We start from the raw sequence: 25,566 nt of genomic DNA on the forward strand, positions 1-25,566 counted from the left end.
TGAACAATTTAGTGTTATCGAGACATTGTCACAGCACAGGCACTCTTGTTTTGAAGAATAGTCTTCTAGTACTACTGTAATACTTTAAAACACATATCTGCACTGTAGATACCACACAAATATTTGTGTAATCACAGTCCCCTTAGACTTGTATACCTGCAGTTTTTTAATTGCAAAACTTTAAGAAATATGAGTGTCTGTGTTAATTTTAGATTTGCATTTATTTTTTAAAATCTGCATGTTTTACAGGCACCCGCCTTCCTGACTGATCTGATTACATTACAAAGGTGATAAAGGCACAGCCGTGTCCGTAACGTAATAAGATTTACCCTGGTGCTGCTACTGGCCTTCTACTGCTACTACATTGAAAGCATACTCACCTTTTGTATGTGTGTGGTACAGCAGTTGCACTACAGCACAGAAAAGAAGGCACTTTAAAAAGGTTACGACCATTGCCTAAGGAACTACCGGCCACCCCATCCCGATCTTGCAAGAACCTCTCAGTGTCTGACAAGGCAAAAAACATCATCAAGGACCCAACTCATCCAGGCTACTCCGTCGGAGCTCTTGCCCTCTGGCAGGAGCAAAACAGGAGGCAGGGACTAACAACTTTCTCCTCTAGGGCAGTAATGGCGCTAAGTGCTCAATCGAACTATAACATTGCTGCTCTGGACTAGCTTAAGGCAAATATGCAATAGCTGTGTAACTGCTCTGTTGTTTTGATGGAAGGAGTTATTATTGCAGGAGACTCAATATGATCCAATTCCATTGTTGTGCAAACAACAACAAAGATTCAGTGGTTGTGTATCCAATGCTTTGCTCTTGGTGATGTAAGGCTTGGGTGCAGCTGCCATTTCATGAAGCTCCCCATGCACGGTTCTTGATCCATCTGAAAGCCAAACTAAGTTTGGAGGTCTGCAGCTATTGATTCTACAGAAAGTTGGTGACCTCTGCACACTAGATGCCTAAGCTTCCACTGACTCTGCTATTTTTGTGTGGCCTACCACTTTGTGGCAGAGTTCCTGTTGTTCTCAATGGCTTCCACTTTGTTACAATGCAACCAATGGTTAACTCCAGAATAATTAGTAACAAAGAAATATCACACTGAATTGTGGCACCGGAGGTGTCCTATCACGGTACCATGGTGGAATCAACTGTGCTTGTGAGAGCAACCCATTCTTTGACAAATGTTTGTAGCAGCCCGCATGCTTGACTTTATACGCCCGAGTTCAATGATTTGGATGGGTAAGTGAATATTTTTGACAATATAGTGCGAGCACGATTGACATACAAGTCCACAAATAGTCGATGGAAATGGCAAGTGTTGCCGTTCATTCCCTTGAGGTAAAGGACTGCCTTGCCTTTTCAGTTATTTCTGTCCACAGGGCAGGTTATTGCTAGTACATTCATTTAAAAGTTGAACGACTCATAATTGTTTGGGTTGGCTCACTTCTTTTAAACACCATGAGCTAATGAAATAAAGCTGCCATAGACAAGTAAAATATTCACCTTTTATTTTACTAGGTGATTGAGGACGTAAAATTCTGAGATTATGCATTTTGTTTGAATTTTCCTTATTTAGTAACTATTTACTCAACTTTCCAGGTTGGCATAATTTTATCTGATAGGGCCACTCACATTTGGTAGTCAGACTTTAAGGACTGAGATGGATGAAATGTAATGACACTGTTGTATAACAAACTCCTTTTGAATCACTGATGCAAATAGCTACAGTGGTTCAAATCACGATAGAGCTGACTGTGCTTAAAGTTCAAGAAAACTTGCATTAAATCTTAAAATTTGATACATTTAAGGGTTGCTGAGGGAATCTTATGGAACGCCAGGACTGCCATAATGAATTAATTAAATACACCATTAAATAATTAATTAAATGTGGCAATAAGTAATTAAAATCGGAAATAATGAATTACATAAATATTTACAACACATGTAATTAATACATTTTTGACACATTTAATTAATTATTGCCACATTTAAATAATTATTTAATGGTGTATTTAATTAATTCATTTTGGCACAGTTGACTCCTTCAGGTCTCACCATGAAATAATTTTATCTGTCAACCTCACCCATCAAACTCAGTGGGCGGGGCTAACGCTGATCGAGTCAAAACCATTGCTTTGGCCTGGTGGCCATTGTTTTTAGCACACAACAACCAGCATGTGGAAACTAACAGAACTGAACGTTGAAAAACCCTGTTTATGTGTCACCAAATACCGTTTTAATATCTTTTTAGCTGAGAATGTAGTGGTTTAATCTTCATGTGTCTGGTCGGTTTGTCAAGATACAGCCTCTTTGCAAAAGTGCTTTCGGAGATGTCTGCCCAGTCTCACGGCAAAGCGTGGGATAGACCCGCTCGCCTCGCAAGCAATCGAGCTGTTATTACCACCGACAAAGCTCAGACCCCGGTACACAGCTGTAATAACCCCCGCTGACACTGACTTCTTTTACTGAGGTTATATTTATCGGGGTTTTATTTCCTGATGTTCTTATGTGTCCTACGTGTTTCAGTCGCCAATTCTGAATTATAACTAACATTAAAAACATGTTTAAGGAGGAGAGAGAGCAAATAAATTCGATTAACAGCTGATCTTTGGGTTTTTGTTCAGTAATGAGCATGACCTGCGTATAAACGCATAAAAGAAATAACGTTGGTGTTTCCGTCATGTAGTAACTGCTGGCTTTAACTGTACAAAGGTTGTTCGACACTATGAAACACATACAGACTTCATGATGTTTGGCTAATATTTTTATTGTGAATATTAATCATGAGGGTAAACGGACCTGTACACCACAGAGCGAGGTCAGCATATCCACGATATCTTCAGCTCTATGAGTTAACACAGAGTTTCCCAGCTGACTAATCTAACGGTCATCTACGAATATGTCACGGCTCATATCAATATGATTTTACAGAAAATCATCCTTATTACTGCCAACTATTCCAGAGACGTGAAAATCTACAGCATAAAGAACACAAAAATATAGCAGTCTAATGCAACACTGTAACAGAGATGAACCGTCAGTTTGTCTCAGATGAAAGTGGAATGAAAGTGATTGGTTGAACAGGTGTCTGTGATCTGTGTTTTCTGCATTTTGCTTAGAATACAGTTGAATAACTATTAAAAAACAGATGATATAATATTTCTGTCCAGGTTGCAGTCTCCATGATGAACAGCTGTTGCAAACTCTGCTCCTCTCGGTGGAAATGCGCCTTCTCTTTCCTCTTTGTATAAAACATTTTATAAGTCAGTTTACTCTCAAAATTCACTGTTAAATCCAAAACACACCAGATAAAGAAAAGCGAATGGTTCAGTCTAACACATGTGCCAGTGAACCATTAAACGTCTGTAAAACTGTGCAGTTATGAAACCTAACGTTAACCTCAGCCAAACCGATTTGCTCAGTTGTAAATAAAACAGCAAAGTAAACGTGACCCGACAGACAAAACCTGAGTGAATTAAGTCCAGCGTTTAACCACTGAGAGCTAAAACTCAGCTGAGGTTTCAAAGCTGTGTGCCGGTGATTGGACATCAGCCGCTGATAAAGTGGGTTCGCCTATAAAGTGCTCTGTTGGGAAACAAGCTCCAGCAGCTCTGCGCTTGGGAAAAAAAACTATATTTACTTATCTTGTGCAGAAAAATGTGCTGACATTGCGTTATATTGTGCACCGGCTGCCCAGTTAAACTGTGACTATCACCAGGTAACGTGGACGTGTTTCTTGAATTAGCAGCAGGTGTTAAACAACCGCTGACAGGTGAGGAGGAGGAGGATGCATGCAGGTAAACTGAGGGCCTGTTGAGCTGATCGCTGGTGTCGTGAGAAACACGTCAGCTCGTTCTTTATGTTACAGAAGCACAGAGACACAAGAGCAGGTGGAAAGAGACGATCGTTCGGTGAAAATGAGAATCTGCGAATGCAACATGTGGAACACAGAGAGTGGAATATCTAAACAAACCGGTTAACGTAGCCCCCCCCAAAAAAAAACAAAAACAAAAAAACAAACAAACACACACAAACAAAATAAACAGTTAAGCTGGAACACCGGGGCTGTGAGCTCGGTGCACTCTATCAGCTGACTGTTAGCAGATCGAGTGAAATCTCTGAAAACATCTGAGCACTTTTGCAAACATGTTCTATGTTGACAACCTGACCAGACATTCGCGGCTAAAACACTATTATTAAAACTACACCACCACCATTGCTGCCTGTGATTTGAAATGCATTCTGGGATACCAAGTCGACACAAGCAATCGATTATCTAGGATTGACCTGTCTTGCCTTACTTTGCACGGCAACCAATCAAATGTTAGAGAAGCTGCATGGCAGCGATAACCCCGCCCACTTCGTTTGATGGGTGAGGCTGACAGATAATATTATTTCATGGTGAGACCTGAAGGAGTCAACTGTGCCAAAATGAATTATTAAATACACCATTAAATAATTATTTAAATGTGGCAATAATTAAATATGTCAATAATTAATTAAATGTGTCAATAATTAATTAAATGTCAATAATTAATTACATGTGTCGTAAATATTTATGTAATTTATTTCCAATTTTAATTAATTATTGCCACATTTAATTTAATGGTGTATTTAATTAATTAATTATGGAAGACCTGGCATTCCATAGAATCTTACCATGAGGGGTTTATAATTAAGAAGTTGATCGTACAAAGTTGGTTCCAACTTAAACCATGTGCCTTCTTTCATACCATAATGAGATGTTGAGAAGGGAAAGGCACTGGAAATTGGCAGATGTAAACCAGAACCTCCACTCAGTAAGGACAGAGGATGTGACATGATTTGACAACTGTTTAAGCATTCATGTCATTTTCAATCTAGCGTTGCTCTAATGGGCTGCATCATGGCTGTATGGACTCCTGTTTAGTCAGTGATTTCCATTTTTATTTTATATGTCGTTTCATTTTAAAAAAATATTTTACCTTTTCTTCCCTATATGGTCATAATGTGTCAAGAGCCTAATAAAGTGGTATGAAATTAAATACTTTGACCCATGTACTGCAGACAGTTCTTTGAAAGTTGTGTGCTGCTGATGAAAGACATGAAATGCAAACAAATCCTGCATGACAGGGCATCATCCATCCTATAAAGAGCTGACACTCTTAGCAATATTAGATTAAACCCATTTATTTTAGAAGGACAGTGTCCGTCCCCCACCAAATGAAGCCTTATATCAAAAACAAATAACTGTAGGAACATAAAAATGTTAAACTTCAGGCTCAACCTCAGTTGTAAATATTTTCCTTTAATATTTTCTGTTGATTGGAATGGCCTGGGAGCTTGTTCAGAGTTCTGGTTCTGAGAAAGCCCTCTTCCCCTTGGAAGGAAGGTAGTGACAAAGCAGGGAAGTGGAGAACAAGGGGTTGAAGTGAAGGAGGTATTGGGTGCATTTCCAGGTTTACATGGCAAACAGAATTAGGAATGCCACCATCAGACAGAAGAGGCCCATAGCCTCAGATAGAGCAAAGCCTAGGATGGCGTAGGAGAAGAGCTGCTGCTTCAGGGAAGGGTTCCTGTGAAGGAGAGCAGACATGTACAAGGATACATTCAGATTCTGTTCCATTACAACTAAATACATGTAGGTCACTTTTACACCCCCTCGAACAACAGACCTGTAGTACCAATTTTAGCACAAAGTCTCATCATCTATAACAAGAAATGTACCAGTTACACTCTTTGCAACATTTCTGACAGATTTTGGCCTGAGAGCTTATGGTTATTTATGGAATTTTCAGGGGTTTTACTGTTATAATAAAATGGACCATTAATTTCAGATTGACACATCTCAAAGTCTAGTTGGGGATTGTGTTAGTATGCCACTTTTAGCTTTTCTTCCTGCATTTAATGTTAACGACTGCAGTAATGTAGTTAATCCTGGTGGAAATGTATACACATAGCCTACCTACAAGACAAAAAGGTGGAAGGTGCTCCACCTGGAGACTGTTGTCCTGCTGAGAGACTTCAATGCTCACGTGGGTAACGACAGCAAGACCTGGAGGGGCGTGATTGGGAGGAACGGCCTCCCTGATCTGAACCCGAGTGGTGCTTTGTTATTGGACTTCTGTGCTAATCAGTTTGGTCATAACGAACACCTTGTTCAAACATAAAAGTGTCCATACGTGCACGTGGCACCAGGACGCTCTAGGCCGATGATCAATTTTGTAATCGTATCACCAGACCTGCAACCATATGTGTTCTGGACACTCTGGTAAAGAGAGGGGCTGAGCTGTCAACTGATCACCACCTGGTGGTGAGTTGGATCAGGTGGCGGGGGAGGACGCTGGACAGACCTGGTGCACCTAAACGCGTAGTGAGGGTGTGCTGGGAACGTCTAGCAGAGGCCCCAGTCTGCGAGATCTTCAACGCACACCTCCGGCAGAGCTTCAACAACATTCCGAGGGAGACTGGGGACATTGAGTCCGAATGGACCATGTTCAGCGTCTCCATTGCCGAAGCTGCTGCATTGAGCTGCGGTCGCAAGGTGGTTGGTGCCTGTTGTGGTGGTAATCCCCGAACCAAATGGTGGACACCAGAGGTGAAGGGAGCCACCAGGCTGAAGAAGGAGTCCTATCAGGCTTGGTTAGCCTGTGGGACTTTGGAGGCAGGTGACAGGTACCGACAGGCCAAGCGGAATGCGGCTTGGGGAGGCGAGGCCATGGAAAAAGACTTTCGGACTGCCTCGAAGAGATTCTGGCAAACCGTCAGGTGTCTCAGGAGGGGAAAGCGGTGCTGTACCTGCACTGTGTATAGTGCTGGCGGAGCGCTACTGACGTCGACCGAAAAAATTTTTAGGCGGTGGAAGGAATACTTTGAGGACCTCCTTAATCCCACTGACACGCCTTCTGAGGAGGAAGCAGAGTCTGGGGTTGAGAGGAATGACCCGCCAATTTCCGAGGGCGAGGTCGCTGAGGCAGTTAAACTCCTTGGTGGCAGAGCCCCTGGTGTGGATGAGGTCCGCCCCGAGTTCCTGAAGGCTCTGGACGTTGTAGGGCTGTCCTGGTTGACACGCCTCTGCAATGTTGCGTGGAGATCAGGGGCAGTACCCATGGACTGGCAGACCGGGGTGGTGGTCCCCATCTTTAAGAAGGGGGACCGGAGGGTGTGTTCCAACTACAGGGGGAAATCACACTCCTCAGCCTCCCTGGGAAAGTCTATGCTAGGGTGCTGGAAAGGAGAGTTCGTTCGCTAATCGAACCTCGGATACAGGAGGAACAATGCGGTTTTAGTCCTGGTCGCGGAACACTGTACCAGCTCTTTATCCTCTCGAGGATACTTGAGGGTGCATGGGAGTTTGCACAACCAGTCTACATGTGTTTTGTGGACTTGGAGAAGGCATTCAACCGTGTCCCTCGGGGTGTCCTGTGGGAGGTGCTGCGGGAGTATGGGGTGTCTGGCCCATTGCTTCGGGCCATTCGATCCCTATACAACCGTTGCAAGAGCTTGGTTCGCATTGCCGGCAATAAGTCGGACTCGTTCCCGGTGGGTGATGGGTTCCGCCAGGGCTGCCCTTTGTCACCGGTTCTGTTCATAATATTTATGGACAGGAATTCTAGGCGCAGCCAAGTGGCGGCGGGCTTTCGCTTTGGTGGCCTCAGAATCTCATCTCTGATTTTTGCGGATGATGTGGTTTTGTTGGCTTCATCAGGTGAGGGCCTCCAGCTCTCACTGGAGCGGTTCGCAGCCGAGTGTGAAGCAGCGGGAATGAGGATCAGCACCTCCAAATCTGAGGCCATGGTTCTCAGCCGGAAAAGGGTGGAGTGCCCACTCCGGGTCGGGGATGAGTTCCTGCCCCAAGTGGAGGAGTTCAAGTATCTCGGGGTCTTGTTCGCGAGTGATGGGAAAAGGGAGCCGGATATCGACAGACGGATTGGGGCTGCAGCTGCAGTAATGCGGATGCTGCACCGGTCCGTCCTGGTGAAGAGGGAGCTGAGTGTAAAAGCGAAGCTCTCAATTTACCGGTCGATCTACGTCCCTACCCTCACCTATGGCCATGAGCTGTGGGTAGTGACCGAAAGAATGAGATCGCGGATACAAGTGGCGGAAATGAGCTTCCTCCGAAGGGTGGCTGGCCTCTCCCTTAGAGACAGGGTGAGAAGTTCGGCCATCCGGGAGGGGCTCAGAGTAGAGCCGCTGCTGCTCCACATCGAAAGGAGCCAGCTGAGGTGGTTCAGGCATCTGACAAGGATGCCCCCTGGGCGCTTCCTGGGTGACGTGTTCCAGGCATGCCCCACCGGGAGGAGGCCCCGGGGCAGACCCAGGACACGCTGGAGAGATTATATCTCTCGGCTGGCCTGGGAACGCCTTGGTGTTCCCCCGGATAAGCTGGAGGAGGTGGCTGGGGAGAGGGAGGTCTGGGCCTCTTTGCTTAGGCTGCTGCCCCGCGACCCAGCCTCTGATAAAGCGGATGAAGATGGATGGCAGCACATAATCACACCTGTGGTCCTCAGGGGACAAAAATGTCCCCATCTGGTTTGATTGATACTTAATTAAAAGTGGATTCCCCCCCCCCCACTTTTAATTAAAACTTAATTCAAACATTTTGATACAATTTATTTTATTCCATTTCAAATTTAAGTCTGATAAAAACCTCAAAAATGATTTTTTTTGTTTTCGGGTAAAAAATAAATTAAATCATCAGTTATTGTGATTATCGTTTCACAACCAGAGTCTGTTGCTTTAACAGATTATCACAGACGGGTTTATGTCAAAGTTAATTTAGAAAGCCATTTTTAAACTACTACATCTGTTGTCCTCTGGGCTCAAAAATGACCCTGTTTGCTTTGACTGTTTATAAAGCAATAAGTATAAAATATCATCCATCTCTGTGTTTCAAGGTTTTATTCAACTTTATTCCAACTCATTACCTGACAGTTTTCTATATTTCGGCATGGTAGGACACCAGGGCATGGGTCGGAGTGAAGGCAAACTTTCATGAGAACAAAGGCGTGTCCATATTTGACACCAGTGCAGGAGGAAGCTCATGTTTATTCCTCTGCACTGGTCCCATCATGGACAGCATTCTTTTCTGCAGTTGCAGGCCTGCAATGTTAGGGACAACTCGCATGTCCTGACTGCAGGACAGACTGTTTGCGATTGTACACTAGCATGTTCCATGTATAGCTGGATCTGGCATCACATACTGCCCATGTTTTTATCTCATAATTAGTTACTTGGGATGTTCTGTTGGAATGGACAGAGTCCTCGGAAGGGGACTTGGTGCTCATACAGTCACATCAGTACCAGGATCTCACATCACAGCAGGTGAAACACCCACTTGTTCCATACACCTCAAATGGGAGCACGTTTGTGTCATGAACGATGATCATCTATTGTGTCTTTATCAAGAAATTATAACCTTTTTGTGCTTCTATGATTAATCTTGTGTCAGTATGAAAACTTCTCTACCAGCCTCAGGATGTCATAAACTGGCCGTAGCGACTCTACTGGATGCACGGCAGTAAGAATCAACATACCCACATATGCCTACAGCTGCATTCGATCCATTTTTCTTCCTCTCTCGTTGTCCCTCCTTTTTTGTCATTGAGTTGGCTATAGAGCAGGTCATCTGCTAATTGGATGGTTGTTGGTTCAATCGGTGTGATCTAGTCTGGAGTTCTTACCAAGGTGTCCTTGGGCAAGTTACTGAACTCCAACTGGGTCTCTGATGCATCTATTGGCATGTGAACGTTAAAAAGCATAATACACTGTATATAATGCTTTCAGTACTCGAGTAGAAAAGCAACTCAAGGAGTATGGGACCTGACATATGTGCTTGGACCGTGGTAGATTGTCTTTCTCTGTGGCACATGAGAGAGTCATGCATCGTCTGTCATTGGGAAGGATAGACGACCAGATCAATGTTTCCTCACATTACTGCAAATATTCCTCTGTCTCAGCTGACTCCTCTTTCTTGCTTCATTCTTTGTCTTCATCATAATTGAAATGGAAGATCTGTAGTCCTCTGACACATCTTGTATTTCAGTATTGCAACACTTTGTACTTTAGGGTCATTTTTGTCCACAAGGACCACAGGTGTTATAAAATCCAATAAAAACCCCATAAATAAATCAAATTACTTAAAATTTATTCCAATCATGCATAGCATAGTAATGAATAACTTCAATTTTCAGACCATTTGATTAATAAAAACACATTTTTGATAGCAAACGATTTCTTTAGAGGACAAAAATGACCCAAGGACAACACAAGGGAATTTAGTAAGCCAGCCTTTTCTGTCCATTATTAGTTTTATTCAATGGCTTGAAGCAATCAGCCATTAATAGTATGTGTTGCTGCTCATTTTAGTGAGAGAAATGAAGCATTCATATGTTGCTATAGATGTATAGAAGAGAGCATTGGTCAGATGCTTAAAATGACTCTTCCAATGTCTGTTGATGCAAATAAGGAACTGATGACAGCTTGACCAGCTTTCAAGTCTTCAAATTTATGAAGTTTTAAAACAGACACTACTGGTAGTCTCCCCTCCCCCCCAAAACAACTATGCAACCCTTCAAGCTGATGCATAAAAACATTACCTGGCATAGCCTATGATAAGGCTGCCAAACACTGTTCCGATTCCAGCTCCAGAACCAGCCACACCAACTGTGGCAGCACCAGCACCAATGAACTTGGCAGCAGTGTCAATATCACAGGAAATGGCGCTGGTCTGGAAGGAGCGGGTCAGGACTGCAGATTGGCTGACTGGCAACAGGGCCTGGGTGAAGACAAAAGAAAATGCATGCCATTAGCCATGAGACAACAGGTCCAAATCTACTGCAATGGTAAATTTACCATTACAATAACTTTGTATGGTTGATATATTTGCAGAAGTTGATTCAACTCAGTTGCAAGACAGGTGGGTTTCACCACAGACCATCCAACGCCTAGTGTGTAGGGCAGAAGAACGGAGCCACATAGCCACCATTACACTAGCACCCAATTAGATCAATTTCGGACGTACTGCACACCAAGTCACCATTATAGACTTCCGTTTGGTTAACTTTTTGTACATGTGTTTTATTGTGAGGCACTTTATGTTAAAGTGCTATAGAACTTTTACTCGATTAGGTCCCATTGTCAATGTGCTCTTTATGAGGAGAGCAACAATGTAATAAAGTTACACTAAAAGTTCTCAATATTGGCAAATTAAGCTTATTATTGCAACTTCCTAATCTGTTATGACATTTCTTTTGAAAGTTTATGAGTATTACATTAACAATTTGAAACATTTGCAGCCTTTAACTGACAAACTGATTGCATCTAAACAAGATCCTTGAAATTACTTTTGGAAACCACCACTCAGCGTAAAACTATTAAATCAGTTTTGAGTCATGTCACTCATCCCATAAGCACATCACAGTACTGATTTAACATGTTGCAAGTGAACAGTGCAGTGATTCAGTGAAAGTATTGACCTGTTGCTCCACTGTGCCTTCAGGTCTGTTGAAGAGAGAAACTGTGACTGGCCGTGTCAGGACTCTGGAACCCCCACGCAGCTGTAAGCAGACCAAAACACATTACAAGTAAACAATCTGAGCAACCAAGAGAAGAAACAAGCACCGGGTTAAGTGATAATGAATATATTTGTGTTTAATTTAAAGCTCTTCACAGCATTTTCGAAACAGCACAAGTGTTATATTTTGGCGTGAACATCAACACGCAACAGCATGACTGGACTATGAAGCAAATCACCCAACCCAGTTGGCACAGTGAGTTTTGCACTGTACATCAAGATGCCGTTAAAGGTTTCTAGCTGGCAATGCCACTGTTCAAGCTGCATGATTGGATCATATTATTAAGTTAACACTGCTTTCACATCCCTGTGGTAAAACATTCCCAGTAACTGATAAGTCTTTGCATGAAAATAAAACCAATTGAAACTTGAACGGTTTATGTTTCACCCCAAACTCTGCAAACAATTAAAACATGAATTAATGAGGAACATGATGATTTAGCTATCACATTATCAGGTAACATACCACAGCAGGAGAAGTGACAAACTTGGTGCAGAGATACATTGCTGAAATCTGGAGAGAAAAATTTTAAAGTTAGTGTTCTGGCACATTCATTTCTAGATAGTGAGAAGGATTCAGTCCAAGGTGACACAGTATCTTCAGTTAGAGAAGGCAGAAGTGACCTTCAAAAACTTGGCAGGTATGCATTTAGGCAATCCACAATTAATTTGGATATACAACAGTCATGGTGATGTGGGAAAGTGGATAAACATTTTTTGGGGAAAGATGGGATTTAACAATGTTCATATTTGTTTCAAAGAATAAAAACCCCAAGAACTGACAAGGTAGAGATCCCAGTTCTGCACCCTTTTACTTGCACATCTTGAAAGACATACTGTGGATAGTTTCCATGTGCAAAATTGATCTTGTAATTTTTAAAAAAAAAAATTTAATAAAAGGAAGAGCCATTTCAAATACAGGACGGGTATGATAGCAAAAACCGTGATGTCAAGCAACAGGGCCTGCTGTTGCCTGATGCACCTCATCTAATCCAATTTGAATGCTTACTATCAGGATGATAGATGTCCACTTACAATGCACAATGAACGGCTTTGAGACAATTCAGGACATTTCTACTTACAGAGCTGAACAGAGCTGTAATTTTTTTTATTTTTAAAAGCCAGTTTACTGAGGGGAAAAAACCAACAACTTAGTTTCAATCCTTTAAGTCCCCTGCTTAGACAGGGGTCTCAGGGTGGTTAAATTATTGTCCTAGAGCAGCACCGAAGCTAAGCTACTTAGCACACAGCCCTGAAGGTCAAAAGTGGACAGCATGCAGGCACATAAGGCCAAGACGACAAGCACGGCGCACGACACTAAACCATTTCAAGCTAGGCTGCAATGCAGTGACAAAAGGTTATGTGACACCAGTCGTGTCCACAGCGGCGTCCTTCCATGCGCGTATTGATTCAAAGCTCGGCAGGCCCAGACTGTCAGACACTTTACGTTTAGCTTCCTGTCATGGTAGCTTGTCCGCGGTAAGCCCGGCATAGGACCCGTTGCATGAGTGGTGAAGCAACAACCACAGAAAAATTGACTCTTCATCTTAATACTAGCCTAAGTTCACGTATATGAATGCAGCTAAAAAATACAATTATGTCATTCATCAGAACCACATGATTCAATAAACGTCCTAGCATGCTAGCAATCCAATGCCACCACTAACAATTAGACATGCGAACATCAGATATACTACGCCATTTAAATGCCAGAAAAAAATAATAAAACGCCTTAACTGAGTAGAGACAAAGTGTATGAAGTAATACAGGCAAATATTACCGGTTAGATACAGATTTCAGAGAGTCCTGAATTAGTTGGTCTTGTGCACAGCTGCAGTCAAAAAAGGCAGGACGCGTTAAACCGTCACCTTGTCATTTATAAGCTTAGCGTCTACGTCCTAAACGCTCATTGGTCAGAAACATCCACTCTTCATTCATAACTGACCCAGCTTGTCAGGCTAGCTAGCCTATCAGATAGAGCTTTGTTGAACTACCAATGCTGTGACTGGCCGTTACTTTTAAGAAGGTGGGACCAAAGGAAACTTTATTATTTTACTGGACAATATTGCCGGGAACGTCGAATCTACGTGGAGCGATGTTTTAAAGCACATTCAGTCCTATAAATATATATTATTTTTTGGAAAGCCCAGATCGCTTGAGTAAGTCAGGGTGCGTGTCACTACCCGATCCGTACCGGAAACTAGTGATGTGACGTTCTGTATCGAGGCTTCGAAGCTTGTGTCGAGTAATTGAGGGGGCGTTTCCGCGATGCGCGTATCGAGGCTTGCTTCACTTATGGGAGGAGCTGAAAATGATGACGTCCGAAGCCTCGCTGCCCGGCTGTACCACGTGACTGGTTCAGGAAGTGGTTCGAACTTTGCCGCGAGATATGACAGCGATATAAACCCCTCAGACTTAATTCAAAAATGTGGGTGTTTGATGGCGAGTTGTGGTTAGTGAGAGTTTGGAGACAGTTTGGAGAGAGTTAGAGACAGTTTGGAGAGAGTTAGAGACAGTTTGGAGAGAGTTAGAGACAGTTTGGAGAGAGTTAGAGACAGTTTGGAGAGAGTTAGTTGGTTTATGAGAGTGAGGAGAGAAAGTCAGGAGAGAATGGAGCCAGCTAAGAAGAGGACGATGTCCTCCCCTGTGTGGGAACATTTTGATTTTATTCCTCCCAACAAGGTATGTCAATTTCTACAGAAGATGTATTTTCATAATAATGATGGTGCAATAAAATTTATGTTAAGCTGTCTTTACTTTTGTACAAGGTGAAGTGTTTGCTATGTGCCAGGGAGCTGGGATATAACAACAACACCTCATCCATGCTGAGGCACTACAGAGCTTTGCATGAGAATAAGGGGAACACCGATTGTGGAGCAAGACCAGGTGAGCCATCAGTATACTGCTATCACTACAATATACATGTTTTACACACTCCTTTTGTTGTTGACATTTACAGGCTGTGTGCAAAAGGCCACACTCTTCAAATTCATGCCAACTAATATTTTTACGTCCAGTAGGTGTCCTACTAGAGCAAATGAAGCTTCGAGAAGCTTTGCGCTGGGGTGAACCAATTGGATGAAAAGCTTCAGTGCTTCATGAAGCTTCATCTGCCCATCACTATCGGAAACCCGATTGGTACCCCGCATGCGTGAAAGGTGTCTACTTCCGGTCGATACGTTTTACGATAGTTACAGGTCAGAAAAATAAATCACTTTTCCTGGAAACTTGGGTCCAAAATGGGATCCTATTGGTGGCTCAGCTGGTTAATAAAGAGGGACAACTACTTACTTACAACAACTTTATTGCACTATATAATTTTCCAATCAGTGTTCAGGAATTCTCAATCGTGCTTGGTGCCATACCCTCAGGGACTTTAATGTTATATAAAAACACTGACAGCTCAATATCTACCTCAGTCACTCTCCCTGATCCAGCTGAGTCACCAATAGGAAAAATCTGCTTTTCACAGGAACTTGGTAACAGCAATAAGAGAATATGTAGTTTATTCCAAGAAGATATCGTCTCTCTCCCATATATAATATCTTATTGGAACCGATATGTTCCAGATATCAAGTGGACAGTGTTGGGGAGTAACGGAATACATGTACCGCCGTTACGTATTTAAAATACAAAATATGACTAACTGTATTCCGTTACAGTTACCGTTTAAAAAGGTGGTATTTAGAATACAGTTACTTTGTTGAAATAAATGGATTACACGGCGGTACTTCCCTGTTTCATATTGTGGCGGGTCAGGCCTGTTTGGGTTTTGTTTGACAGCTACGTTCTGTTGTTCCAGGCGGCAGCATTACGGTTGCCATGGTTACAGGGTGACGCTCTCTCTCTGCGTGTTTCCTGGGTGAGAGAGGCCTTTTTGTTGTTGTGCTAAGCTAATAGGCAGAATGCTACAGGTATAGCTCTAAAGAATGTAGCATCATAGGCAGTGTAGTCCGTGCTGCAGGGAGAATGGACTGCCATACCCGTTATGTGTCTGTGAGCGAGGGAGGGAGAAAAAGGAAAAGTACGAGCTGTCATCGAGCAGAAACGGGAGCTGGAAGCATGTAAATATAGTAATAACCACTGCAGCCAAGAAGAGTGCCTGACGAGCCCAGTTGTAAGTAAGCTATTAAGACTCGACTGTACACCGTGTTCGTGTTTTCCTCCGAAAACAATAAGTTCCGTTGGAGCAGCCTTTCAATGCCTCTCTCTGTCTCTCGCTAGCAAAGTTGACCCAGACAACAAAGTAAAGCTAGTTTTCGGCTACTAGCCCGACATTAGCCAGAGGTCCCTTTACTACAGTTCGGAGCCGCGGACCTTCAGTAACAGTAATAAATCACAGCAATAGTACATTCATGTAGTTGTAAAAAGCATGATAATATATTAAGTAATCCAAAGTATTCAGAATACGTTACTCTCATTGAGTAACGTAATGGAATACGTTACAGAATACATTTTGGGGCATGTATTCTGTAATCTGTAATGGAATACATTTTAAATGTAACCTTCCCAACACTGCAAGTGGAAGACAGTCTGGATGATCCCCCATAAATATTTGATTGTAAATAAGGTGAAAGAAGTCTCATTTAAAGTTCTACATAAATGTTATCCAGCCAGTCACTACATGGTAAAATTTAAAAGGGACATAAATACTAATTGTACTTTCTGTGGGGATCATCCAGAAACTGTGACACATCTTTTTTGGTACTGTTCTTTTACACAGAGATTCTGGAAGGAATTTAGCAGGTTTGTTGTTGTCCATATTTTAAGGGAGTTTTCTTTACGATGGGAAAATGTTTTATTCTGTTTCTTTAAGTTCCCCAAGAAGTATGATAAATGTTTTTTTATGATAAATTTGTTAATACTTTTAGCTAAATTTTTTATCCATAAATGTAAGTTTACTAACAAAACACCATATTTCTGTCATTTTTTTAAGAATGTGGAAATGTACATTCAATCAATATCAGACTCCACCAAAAAAAAGGCTCTCAAAACAATATCTGTATGTGAATTTTTGCGTGTATTCTTATAATTGTTACCTTTTTCTTTTACCCCTGCCTTTTTGTGTTCATGTTGTTTTGTTCTGATCCGTACGGCGCATGTGCAGGGGTTTTCTTCTTCTTCTGTTCGTTTAATGGCAGTGTACTCCCCAGTGTGCGAGGATACTGCCACCTGCTGACTGAGCGAATGAACCCTATTGTAAACTGAATTGGCGTCATTACAAACGTGTGTTAAATTTGATTTAGTGATAATCGAGTGTGTTTATGCTTGTCTGTGTGGAGAGGATTGTTGGAATAGTGATGATGATGTCCGCTATCACTGTCAATTGCCAGTAAACACTTCATCTGGCTGCTGAATCTTCATGTGACATATTATAAAGTCTGTATTATTAACTCTGTCATTAGGCACCATTCTTCTTATTTTACGGCGCTGTTGTTCAATCGGGGAACGCTCTCTGTTGAGGAGAAAAGCAAAAATTTGTTGCGGATACGGATTATCCATTGTTTAAATGTCCCGGTAGTCAAAAAGGAGGCAGAGCTGCTAGGAGCTAACTGGGCGCTAACCGTGTCAAAGAGAGGAAGTGACGTAAGATTTGCGCATGCGGGGTACCGATCGGGTTTCCGGTACGGATCGGGTAGCGACCATTAGCTGTGTCCCAATTCAGGGTCTGCACGCTTGAAGTACGCGCACTACGCGTACTACGTACGGTGCGTACTATAAGTACGAGAAGTGCGGAAGTGAGAGGCTTGTGAAATGGGACGGTACATGCTTCGTCGCGCTGTTCAGGTTGCCTAGCAACCATGATACTAACCGTGAGACACGTTTCATACAGCTTTGTTTGACATAAATGAAGGAGAAAAATGTTTTGTTGGTCATTCATTTTTGTCATGACATCACTTTGATTAGTTGAGTATCTGAGGCTGAGACCACAGGACTGTAAAACATGATTCAAGGGCTTCATTCCTGTACTGAACAGTCATTTAAGATTAGCTAGTAAATAATAATTAGTTAATGTTGTTCATGAGACTAAAGTCATCTCACTATGGTAATGTAAATATCATATGGCTTATTGTCAGATTATTATGATATATATATATATACATACATACATACATACATACATACAGTGGGGCAAAAAAGTATTTAGTCAGCCACCGATTGTGCAAGTTCCCCCACTTAAAATGATGACAGAGGTCAGTAATTTGCACCAGAGGTACACTTCAACTGTGAGAGACAGAATGTGAAAAAAAAATCCATGAATTCACATGGTAGGATTTGTAAAGAATTTATTCGTAAATCAGGGTGGAAAATAAGTATTTGGTCACCTCAAACAAGGAAAATCCCTGGCTCTCACAGACCTGTAACGTCTTCTGTAAGAAGCTTTTCTGTCCCCCACTCGTTACCTGTATGAATGGCACCTGTTTGACCTCATCATCTGTATAAAAGACACCTGTCCACAGCCTCAACCAGTCAGACTCCAAACTCCGCCATGGCCAAGACCAAAGAGCTTTCGAAGGACACCAGGAAAAGAATTGTAGACCTGCACCAGACTGGGAAGAGTGAATCTACAATAGGCAAGCAGCTTGGTGTGAAAAAATCAACTGTGGGAGCAATCATCAGAAAATGGAAGACATACAAGACCACTGATAATCTCCCTCGATCTGGGGCTCCACGCAAGATCTCATCCCGTGGGGTCAAAATGATCATGAGAACGGTGAGCAAAGATCCCAGAACCACACGGGGGGACCTGGTGAATGACCTGCAGAGAGCTGGGACCAAAGTAACAAAGGTCACCATCAGTAACACACTACAACGGCAGGGAATCAAATCCCGCAGTGCCAGACGTGTTCCGCTGCTGAAGCCAGTGCATGTCCAGGCCCGTCTGAAGTTTGCCAGAGAGCACATGGATGATACAGCAGAGGATTGGGAGAATGTCATGTGGTCAGATGAAACCAAAGTAGAACTTTTTGGTATAAACTCAACTCGTCGTGTTTGGAGGAAGAAGAATACTGAGTTGCATCCCAAGAACACCATACCTACTGTGAAGCATGGGGGTGGAAACATCATGCTATGGGGCTGTTTTTCTGCCAAGGGGACAGGACGACTGATCCGTGTTAAGGACAGAATGAATGGGGCCAAGTATCGTGAGATTTTGAGCCAAAACCTCCTTCCATCAGTGAGAACTTTGAAGATGAAACAAGGCTGGGTCTTCCAACATGACAATGATCCAAAACACACCGCCCGGGCAACAAAGGAGTGGCTCCGTAAGAAGCATTTGAAAGTCCTGGAGTGGCCTAGCCAGTCTCCAGACCTCAACCCCATAGAAAATCTGTGGCGGGAGTTGAAAGTCCGTGTTGCTCGGCGACAGCCCCAAAACATCACTGCTCTTGAGAAGATCTGCATGGAGGAATGGGCCAAAATACCAGCTACTGTGTGTGCAAACCTGGTAAAGACCTATAGTAAACGTTTGACCTCTGTTATTGCCAACAAAGGTTATGTTACAAAGTATTGAGTTGTATTTTTGTTATTGACCAAATACTTATTTTCCACCCTGATTTACGAATAAATTCTTTACAAATCCTACCATGTGAATTCATGGATTTTTTTTTCACATTCTGTCTCTCACAGTTGAAGTGTACCTCTGGTGCAAATTACTGACCTCTGTCATCATTTTAAGTGGGGGAACTTGCACAATCGGTGGCTGACTAAATACTTTTTTGCCCCACTGTATATATATCAATCACTGACTTTCAGTTTGTTTTGTTTGTGGATATATGACTGCCTTTAATTATCCATAAAATCATCAGATTCTCTGTAAGATTATGGTCGACTATATATATATATATATATATATATATATATATATATATATATATATATATATATTTAGAAGTAGAGGCTTTAAAACCAAGTTACCGCTGAAAGTACAAACATCACTAATGTCACACAACTTTGCCGGCATGTGGCCAACAGCAATGTTTTAATGTTCTTCGTTATTAAACATTGCACATGAATAAGTGACGTCATATTCAGTACTTACTTTTGACAGTTCACTCTTCGGCCGCTCCCTTCTTGCGGCAAAATTATCCACACCCACCGCCGCGCTTTTTTTTTTTTTTTTTTTGGACGTAGCAAATCTCTAAATTTGTGATAAAACCCTGCTGGGAGGTTATCTATTCCTGGTGACTTTCCAGCTTTCATTGCACAGATCCTTCCTTTTTTTTTTTTTCTTTCAAAGGTCTTTTTATTAGACAAAGGTTCAATACAATGTATACAATAACACAAAATGCTTCAGAATATTCCAAAATTTCAATCTTGTTCCCACCCTAACCCCTAAAACAACAAATAATTGGCAGCCTGCTGCCCAACTAAGCCAAAAAACAAACAGAAAAAAACAAACAGACTCATAAAAGGAAAAAAAAAAAAAAAACAAGAAGGGGGGGGGGGGGGGTTCCTTGGACTACTCAGTAACAGTAGTTGTGGGCCTTTCAAAGAAGTCCAGAAAGGGGGACCACAGTTTATAAAATTTATTTTTAGACCCACGAACTGTATATCTAATCTTTTCTAAATCCATACAAGACATTACATCTTTTAGCCATTGCGTGTGTGAGGGGGGAGAAGAGTCTTTCCACTTCAGCAGTATAGCTCGCCTGGCCAACAATAATGAAAAGTTTAATGTTTTGAGTCTGGAGTTGGACAGATTCAGATTCTGGACCGCACCAAACATAGCACAGAATGGCTCTGGTTCAATTTGATGCTGCAGGACTTCAGACATGGTATGGAAAACAGATTTCCAAAAGGTGGACAAAGAAGGGCAGGACCAGTACATATGAAACAATGTACCAGGGGCACCCCCACACCTTACACAGGCTGGGTCCACCCCTGGGTATATGTGTGCCAGTCTATCCCTGGACCAATGCCCCCGATGAACTATCTTAAATTGGATGAGTGTATGTCGAGCACACATTGATATATTGTGAACCTGGCCAAGGATAGAGTCCCACAGTTCATCCGTAATACGAAAGGTAAGGTCCTTTTCCCATTTAGATTTGATAACAGCTACTGAAGAGCCTTGTAAATTGGAAATTGAGCTGTACAAGGCTGATATTATGCCCCTTGAGGTTGGGTTTACCATTAAAAAATCATCTACTGGATTGTGTGGAGGCATCTGGGGGAATTCTGCTGTCACACTCTGCTTGTAGTGTCTGGCCTGTAAGAACCTAAAAAACTGAGCTGGAGCTATGCCAAATTTGGCGGATATTTGAGAGAAACTTACAAATTGTCCATCTTCATATAAGTCTGCAAAGGATTTTAGGCCCTTTTTATGCCAGATATGAAAAGCATTATCTGCCATCGAGGGAACAAATAGGTGGTTTGCTGCAACTGGGCTTTGAAGTGAGAAAGCCCGGAGACCCAGACTCTTCCTAAACTGAGACCAGATTCTAAGAGATTGCTGGACAACTCTATTGTTACTGGGTAGAGGCAATACCAAAGGGAGTGATGAACCTAAAGCGCAGGTAGAGAAATTTTCCCACTTGAATATGACTCCATGGCAACCCAAACTGGTGGTGACGGTTCGAGATGGTAGTGTCTCCAATACAATAAACACCTGATATTGGTGGCCCAATAATAGTACTGGAAATTAGGGAGGCCTAGACCTCCAACCGGCTTGGGCCTTTGAAGAATAGATTTCTTCAATTTGGGAGGTTTACCATTCCAAATAAATGAAGTGATTAGTGAGTCTAGAGATTTAAAAAATGATTTTGGAATCAAAATAGGGAGACATTGAAAAACATATAAGAATTTTGGAAGTAGCATCATTTTCACTGAGTTAATCCTACCTATTAAAGATAAGGATAATGGGGACCATCTGGACAGCATGTGCTTGCACTGTTCCAGCAGGGGGAGGAGATTCTTCTTAAACAAACAATTAAATTGCTTTGTGACACATATCCCAAGGTAATCAAAGTGATCTGTGACTATTTTAAAGGGAACATTTACCAAATCCAGATTTTGAGCACTCTCGTTAATCAAAAACAGTTCACTCTTATTCATATTAATTTTGTATCCAGAGAGGCGACTAAAAGCATTCAATATATTAAGTACAGCGGGTAAGGAGGTAAGCGGGTTGGAAAGAAATAGAAGATGGTCATCGGCATACAGTGAAACTCTATGCTCAATCCCCCCCCTCCATATGCCCTTTATGTCCCCATTACCACGGACTGCAATTGCTAATGGCTCAATTGCAAGGGCAAAAAGCAAAGGGCTTAAAGGGCAGCCCTGTCTCGTTCCACGGTGGAGCCTAAAATGGTCAGAGTAGCGACAGTTAGTTACCACTGAAGCCGTGGGGCTTGCGTAAAGAAGTTTGATCCATGAGCAAAATAAGGGGCCCATCCCAAACCATTCTAAAGTAAAAAACAAATATTCCCACTCCACCCTATCAAATGCTTTTTCCGCGTCCATAGCAACAAGGCATTCAGGCACAACATGGCTGGGGGCATAGATAATATTAAAAAGTCGCCGTATGTTAAAGAAGGCGTGCCGATTTTTTATAAAGCCAGTTTGGTCGGGAGATATTATAGCAGGAAGAATTTTTTCCAGCCTGTGCGCCAGTAGCTTAGACAGAATTTTAACATCCGTGTTTAACAGAGATATAGGCCTATAAGAAGCACAGTCAGTCGGGTCCTTGCCCTTCTTAAGTAACACTGTGATACAGGCCTGGCAGCATGATGAAGGAAGTGCCCCAGAGTCTAGCGACTCTGTAAAAACTTCGCAAAGGAAAGGGGCCAAATCGTCCGAGAATATTTTATAAAAGTCTGCAGAAAATCCATCAGGGCCTGGAGATTTCCCAGATTTCATAGATGCTATTGCCGCCTGAATTTCCGCCTTTGAGATAGGGGCTTCCAGAGTCTGTCTGAGCTCTGGGGAAAGCGAGGGCATATCAATGGAGTCAAAAAAACCCTGTAAATCTTTTACATTAACAGTAGATTCTGATGTATATAACTTAGAATAAAATGAAGAAAAAATGTCATTAATCGCCTTCTGATCCCTAGTCACCACTCCATCGTCCGCCTTCAAGCCAGTTATAATTTGTTTAGCCCTAATACCACGCAGTTGGGTGGCCAAAAGCTTACCAGTCTTTCCACCGTGTTCGTAAAAATCGCTCTTGTTCCTAACCAGACATCTTTCCACTTGTCGAGTGGAAAGTAGATTGAGTTTGGTTTGTAAACTTAAGCGTTCTTTATATAGCGCCGGTGATGGAGACTGAGCGTACTGCCTGTCGATGTTTAAAATCTGGTCTGAAATAAGCCTCTGGTCCCGCTGATCACACTGTCTTTTAAATGCTGCCACTGAGATGATTTCTCCTCTCAGAAATGCCTTCAGAGCCTCCCACACAGTCCTGTTTGGCATACCAGGTGTTCTATTCTCAGTAAGAAAAATTTTAACTTTAGAAGAGATGTTAGAAACAATCCATTGCTGCTCATGTTCATCCATGAGCAGCAATGGATCCAGTCTCCAGAGCTTTCTCACAGAGTCGCAGCCCTGAAAAGCTATTTTGAGCACGAGGGGGGCATGATCAGAGACAGTAATACTTTCATAGCTGCAGGATCTAATATTATTAATTAGCAAATTGTCAATAAAAAAATAATCTATTCTACTGTAGGTGTGGTGTACGTGTGAGAAGAAAGAATAATCTCTACCAGTAGGGAATAAAAACCGCCAGGGATCCGTGAGACCATAATCTTCAAGAAAAGACTTGACATAAGTTGCAGATTTATTAAGAGTAGCAGGTTTGGGGGATGAACGATCTAATACCGCATGCATATAAAGATTAAAATCGCCCCCCAGAATCAAAGAGTGAGTATTTAAATCCGGGAGGTGTGAGAACAGGCGTTGAAAAAATTGCACATCATCAAAATTGGGTGCATAAAGATTAGCCAAAGTCACAGACCTGTCGCAGAGTTTGCCAGACACTATTATAAACCGTCCGTTTTTGTCTGACACAACATTAGATGGAACAAATGGGATGTTCCGATCGATAAGAATAGCTGTACCCCTGGCCTTTGCTTTAAAATTAGAGTGAAACATCTGTCCTGACCAACATTTTGCCAAGTGTGAGTGATCTGAATCCTGCAAGTGAGTCTCTTGCAAAAAAACTACCCCGGGCTTAAATTGCTTCAGACGTGATAAGACTCTCTTTCGCTTTATTGGGTGGTTCAACCCCCTCACATTCCAGCTAACAAAGGTAAGATTACCGCTCATCGAGGAAGTCCCACATTTTTATGTACAGAGTTGTCCAAGGGGGGCAGGGAGGGGACAAAAACAAAACAAAACAAACAAACAAAAACAAACCCCAAAAAAACATGACAACCAACCCCACCCCAGAAAGAAAATGCAATACAATAACATATCACTGTGTAAAAAAAACCCTAAAACAATACCACCCACCAATATCACCCAGCAGGTTGCATTAAAAAGCAACCGCGTAAGCCCCTGCTTTCTTCCCATATTAGTCAAGAACTCCCCGTACCACTAGCATCATACCTGCACCCTTGAACAGTAGCCCCTAAACTCGAGCCAGGGTCTCAGTTTTCAGGCCACGAAGAAGAGAAAGAACAAAAACAAATCAACCAAACAACGAACCAGTTTTACCTTAAAATGAACAGCAAAGAATATATTGCTATGCCAACAGCGCGGCTGTATAATGTCAGTCACAACGAGGACGCCACTTAGGCTAGTCAGACCCGTTATAGTTGTAAATTAGGGTGAGTGCTCTAACCGGCTACAGTGTCCAACTCAGGATGGAGAGCCTTGGTTTTCTTCCATGGTTTGAATGAAGCGAGAGGCCTCCTCAACTGACTCCAATCGCTGGATTTTCCCATCTGAAAGAGTAATGCGGAGCCTGGCGGGGAAGAGAAGGGAAGGACGAAGGCCTCTCCGGTATAACTCGGCCATAACATCCTTATACTGGGCTCGCTGCTTCTGGACGTCGGCGTTGTAATCCTCATAAAACTGAAGTTTATGTCCGCAGTACTCTAACGTCCCTTGGCGTCTCCGTGCTTCCCTCATCAGCAGCTCCTTAATCTGGAAGCGGTGGAAGCGGATAATGACTGAGCGCGGCCTTCCATCAGGGCCCGGTATGGGCATAAGGCTACGGTGGGCTCTGTCAAGCTCCGGGGGGGATGGCAAAGTTTGTGCGCCGAAGACCTCCACCAGCAGCCGGGAAAAGAACTCAGTTGGCCGTGGACCCGGCTCCACCGATTCCGGCAAACCCACCAGACGGATGTTCTGCCTTCTGCTTCTACTCTCCAGGTCGGAAAGTTTAGTTTTGAAAAGTTTGTTTTCCTCCTGTAGTGAATCATACTTAGCTTCGAGCGCTGCTAAACGCTGAACAACATCCACTGTGTTCGATTCAAGCTCACCAATTCGTAGTTCTTGATTTGCGACTTCCGCTTGAATCTTGTCCAGCTTACCGTTAATCACATCCGATGTAGCCTTAAAATCTGCGGCTATGGCTGTTCTGTGCTGTTCGAGCAGGGCGACAAGCGCCGGGTTCAGGACTGCACTAGCATCCTCTGCTGCGCCAGCGTTAGCACAGCTCTCGCCAGTAAGGTTTTTCTCGATTTGTCTCCTTCCCTTGGACATCCTTCCAGCGTGACACTTACAAATGACCCGAACAATTCGTATCTAACAGCAAAATGGGGCTCAGAGAGTAAAATTTTAAAAAAGTTAGGCAGGTGCTAGTGGCCGACACACCTTACTCCATTGCCGGAAAACGGAAGTTCCACCGTCGCGCTATTAATTGTGGGATATATGGGACCACGAAGCGTGCACCGGACCACGCTTGATATTTGGGGAAATCGACGGCGCATTTGGAGTATGCATTTCAAGTACACTTCGAATTGGGACAGCCGTCGTCGCGTGGCGGTGACGTAACCGCACTTAAAATGCATACTTGGGACACAGCGGCTGTGTCCCATTTTAGGGTCTGCACGCTTGAACTA

The 25,566-nt window shown here is 42.7% G+C and overlaps 1 protein-coding gene across 1 annotated transcript; it reads right to left on the reverse strand.

Moving 5' to 3' along the window:
• Nucleotides 1-2,752: 2,752 nt before the first annotated feature.
• Nucleotides 2,753-13,479, reverse strand: atp5mc1 (ATP synthase membrane subunit c locus 1). The gene is made up of 5 exons (XM_085157107.1): nt 13,341-13,479; nt 12,027-12,074; nt 11,463-11,543; nt 10,584-10,762; nt 2,753-5,561 (listed from the first exon to the last, which is right to left on the reverse strand). Exons 2-5 carry the CDS (start codon nt 12,063-12,065, stop codon nt 5,447-5,449), a joined length of 414 nt encoding a protein of 137 aa, XP_085013233.1. The 5' UTR covers nt 12,066-12,074; nt 13,341-13,479; the 3' UTR covers nt 2,753-5,446.
• Nucleotides 13,480-25,566: the final 12,087 nt, after the last annotated feature.

Source organism: Neolamprologus multifasciatus, chromosome 4, assembly GCF_963576455.1.
Source record: "Neolamprologus multifasciatus chromosome 4, fNeoMul1.2, whole genome shotgun sequence".
Classification (NCBI taxonomy): domain Eukaryota; kingdom Metazoa; phylum Chordata; class Actinopteri; order Cichliformes; family Cichlidae; genus Neolamprologus; species Neolamprologus multifasciatus.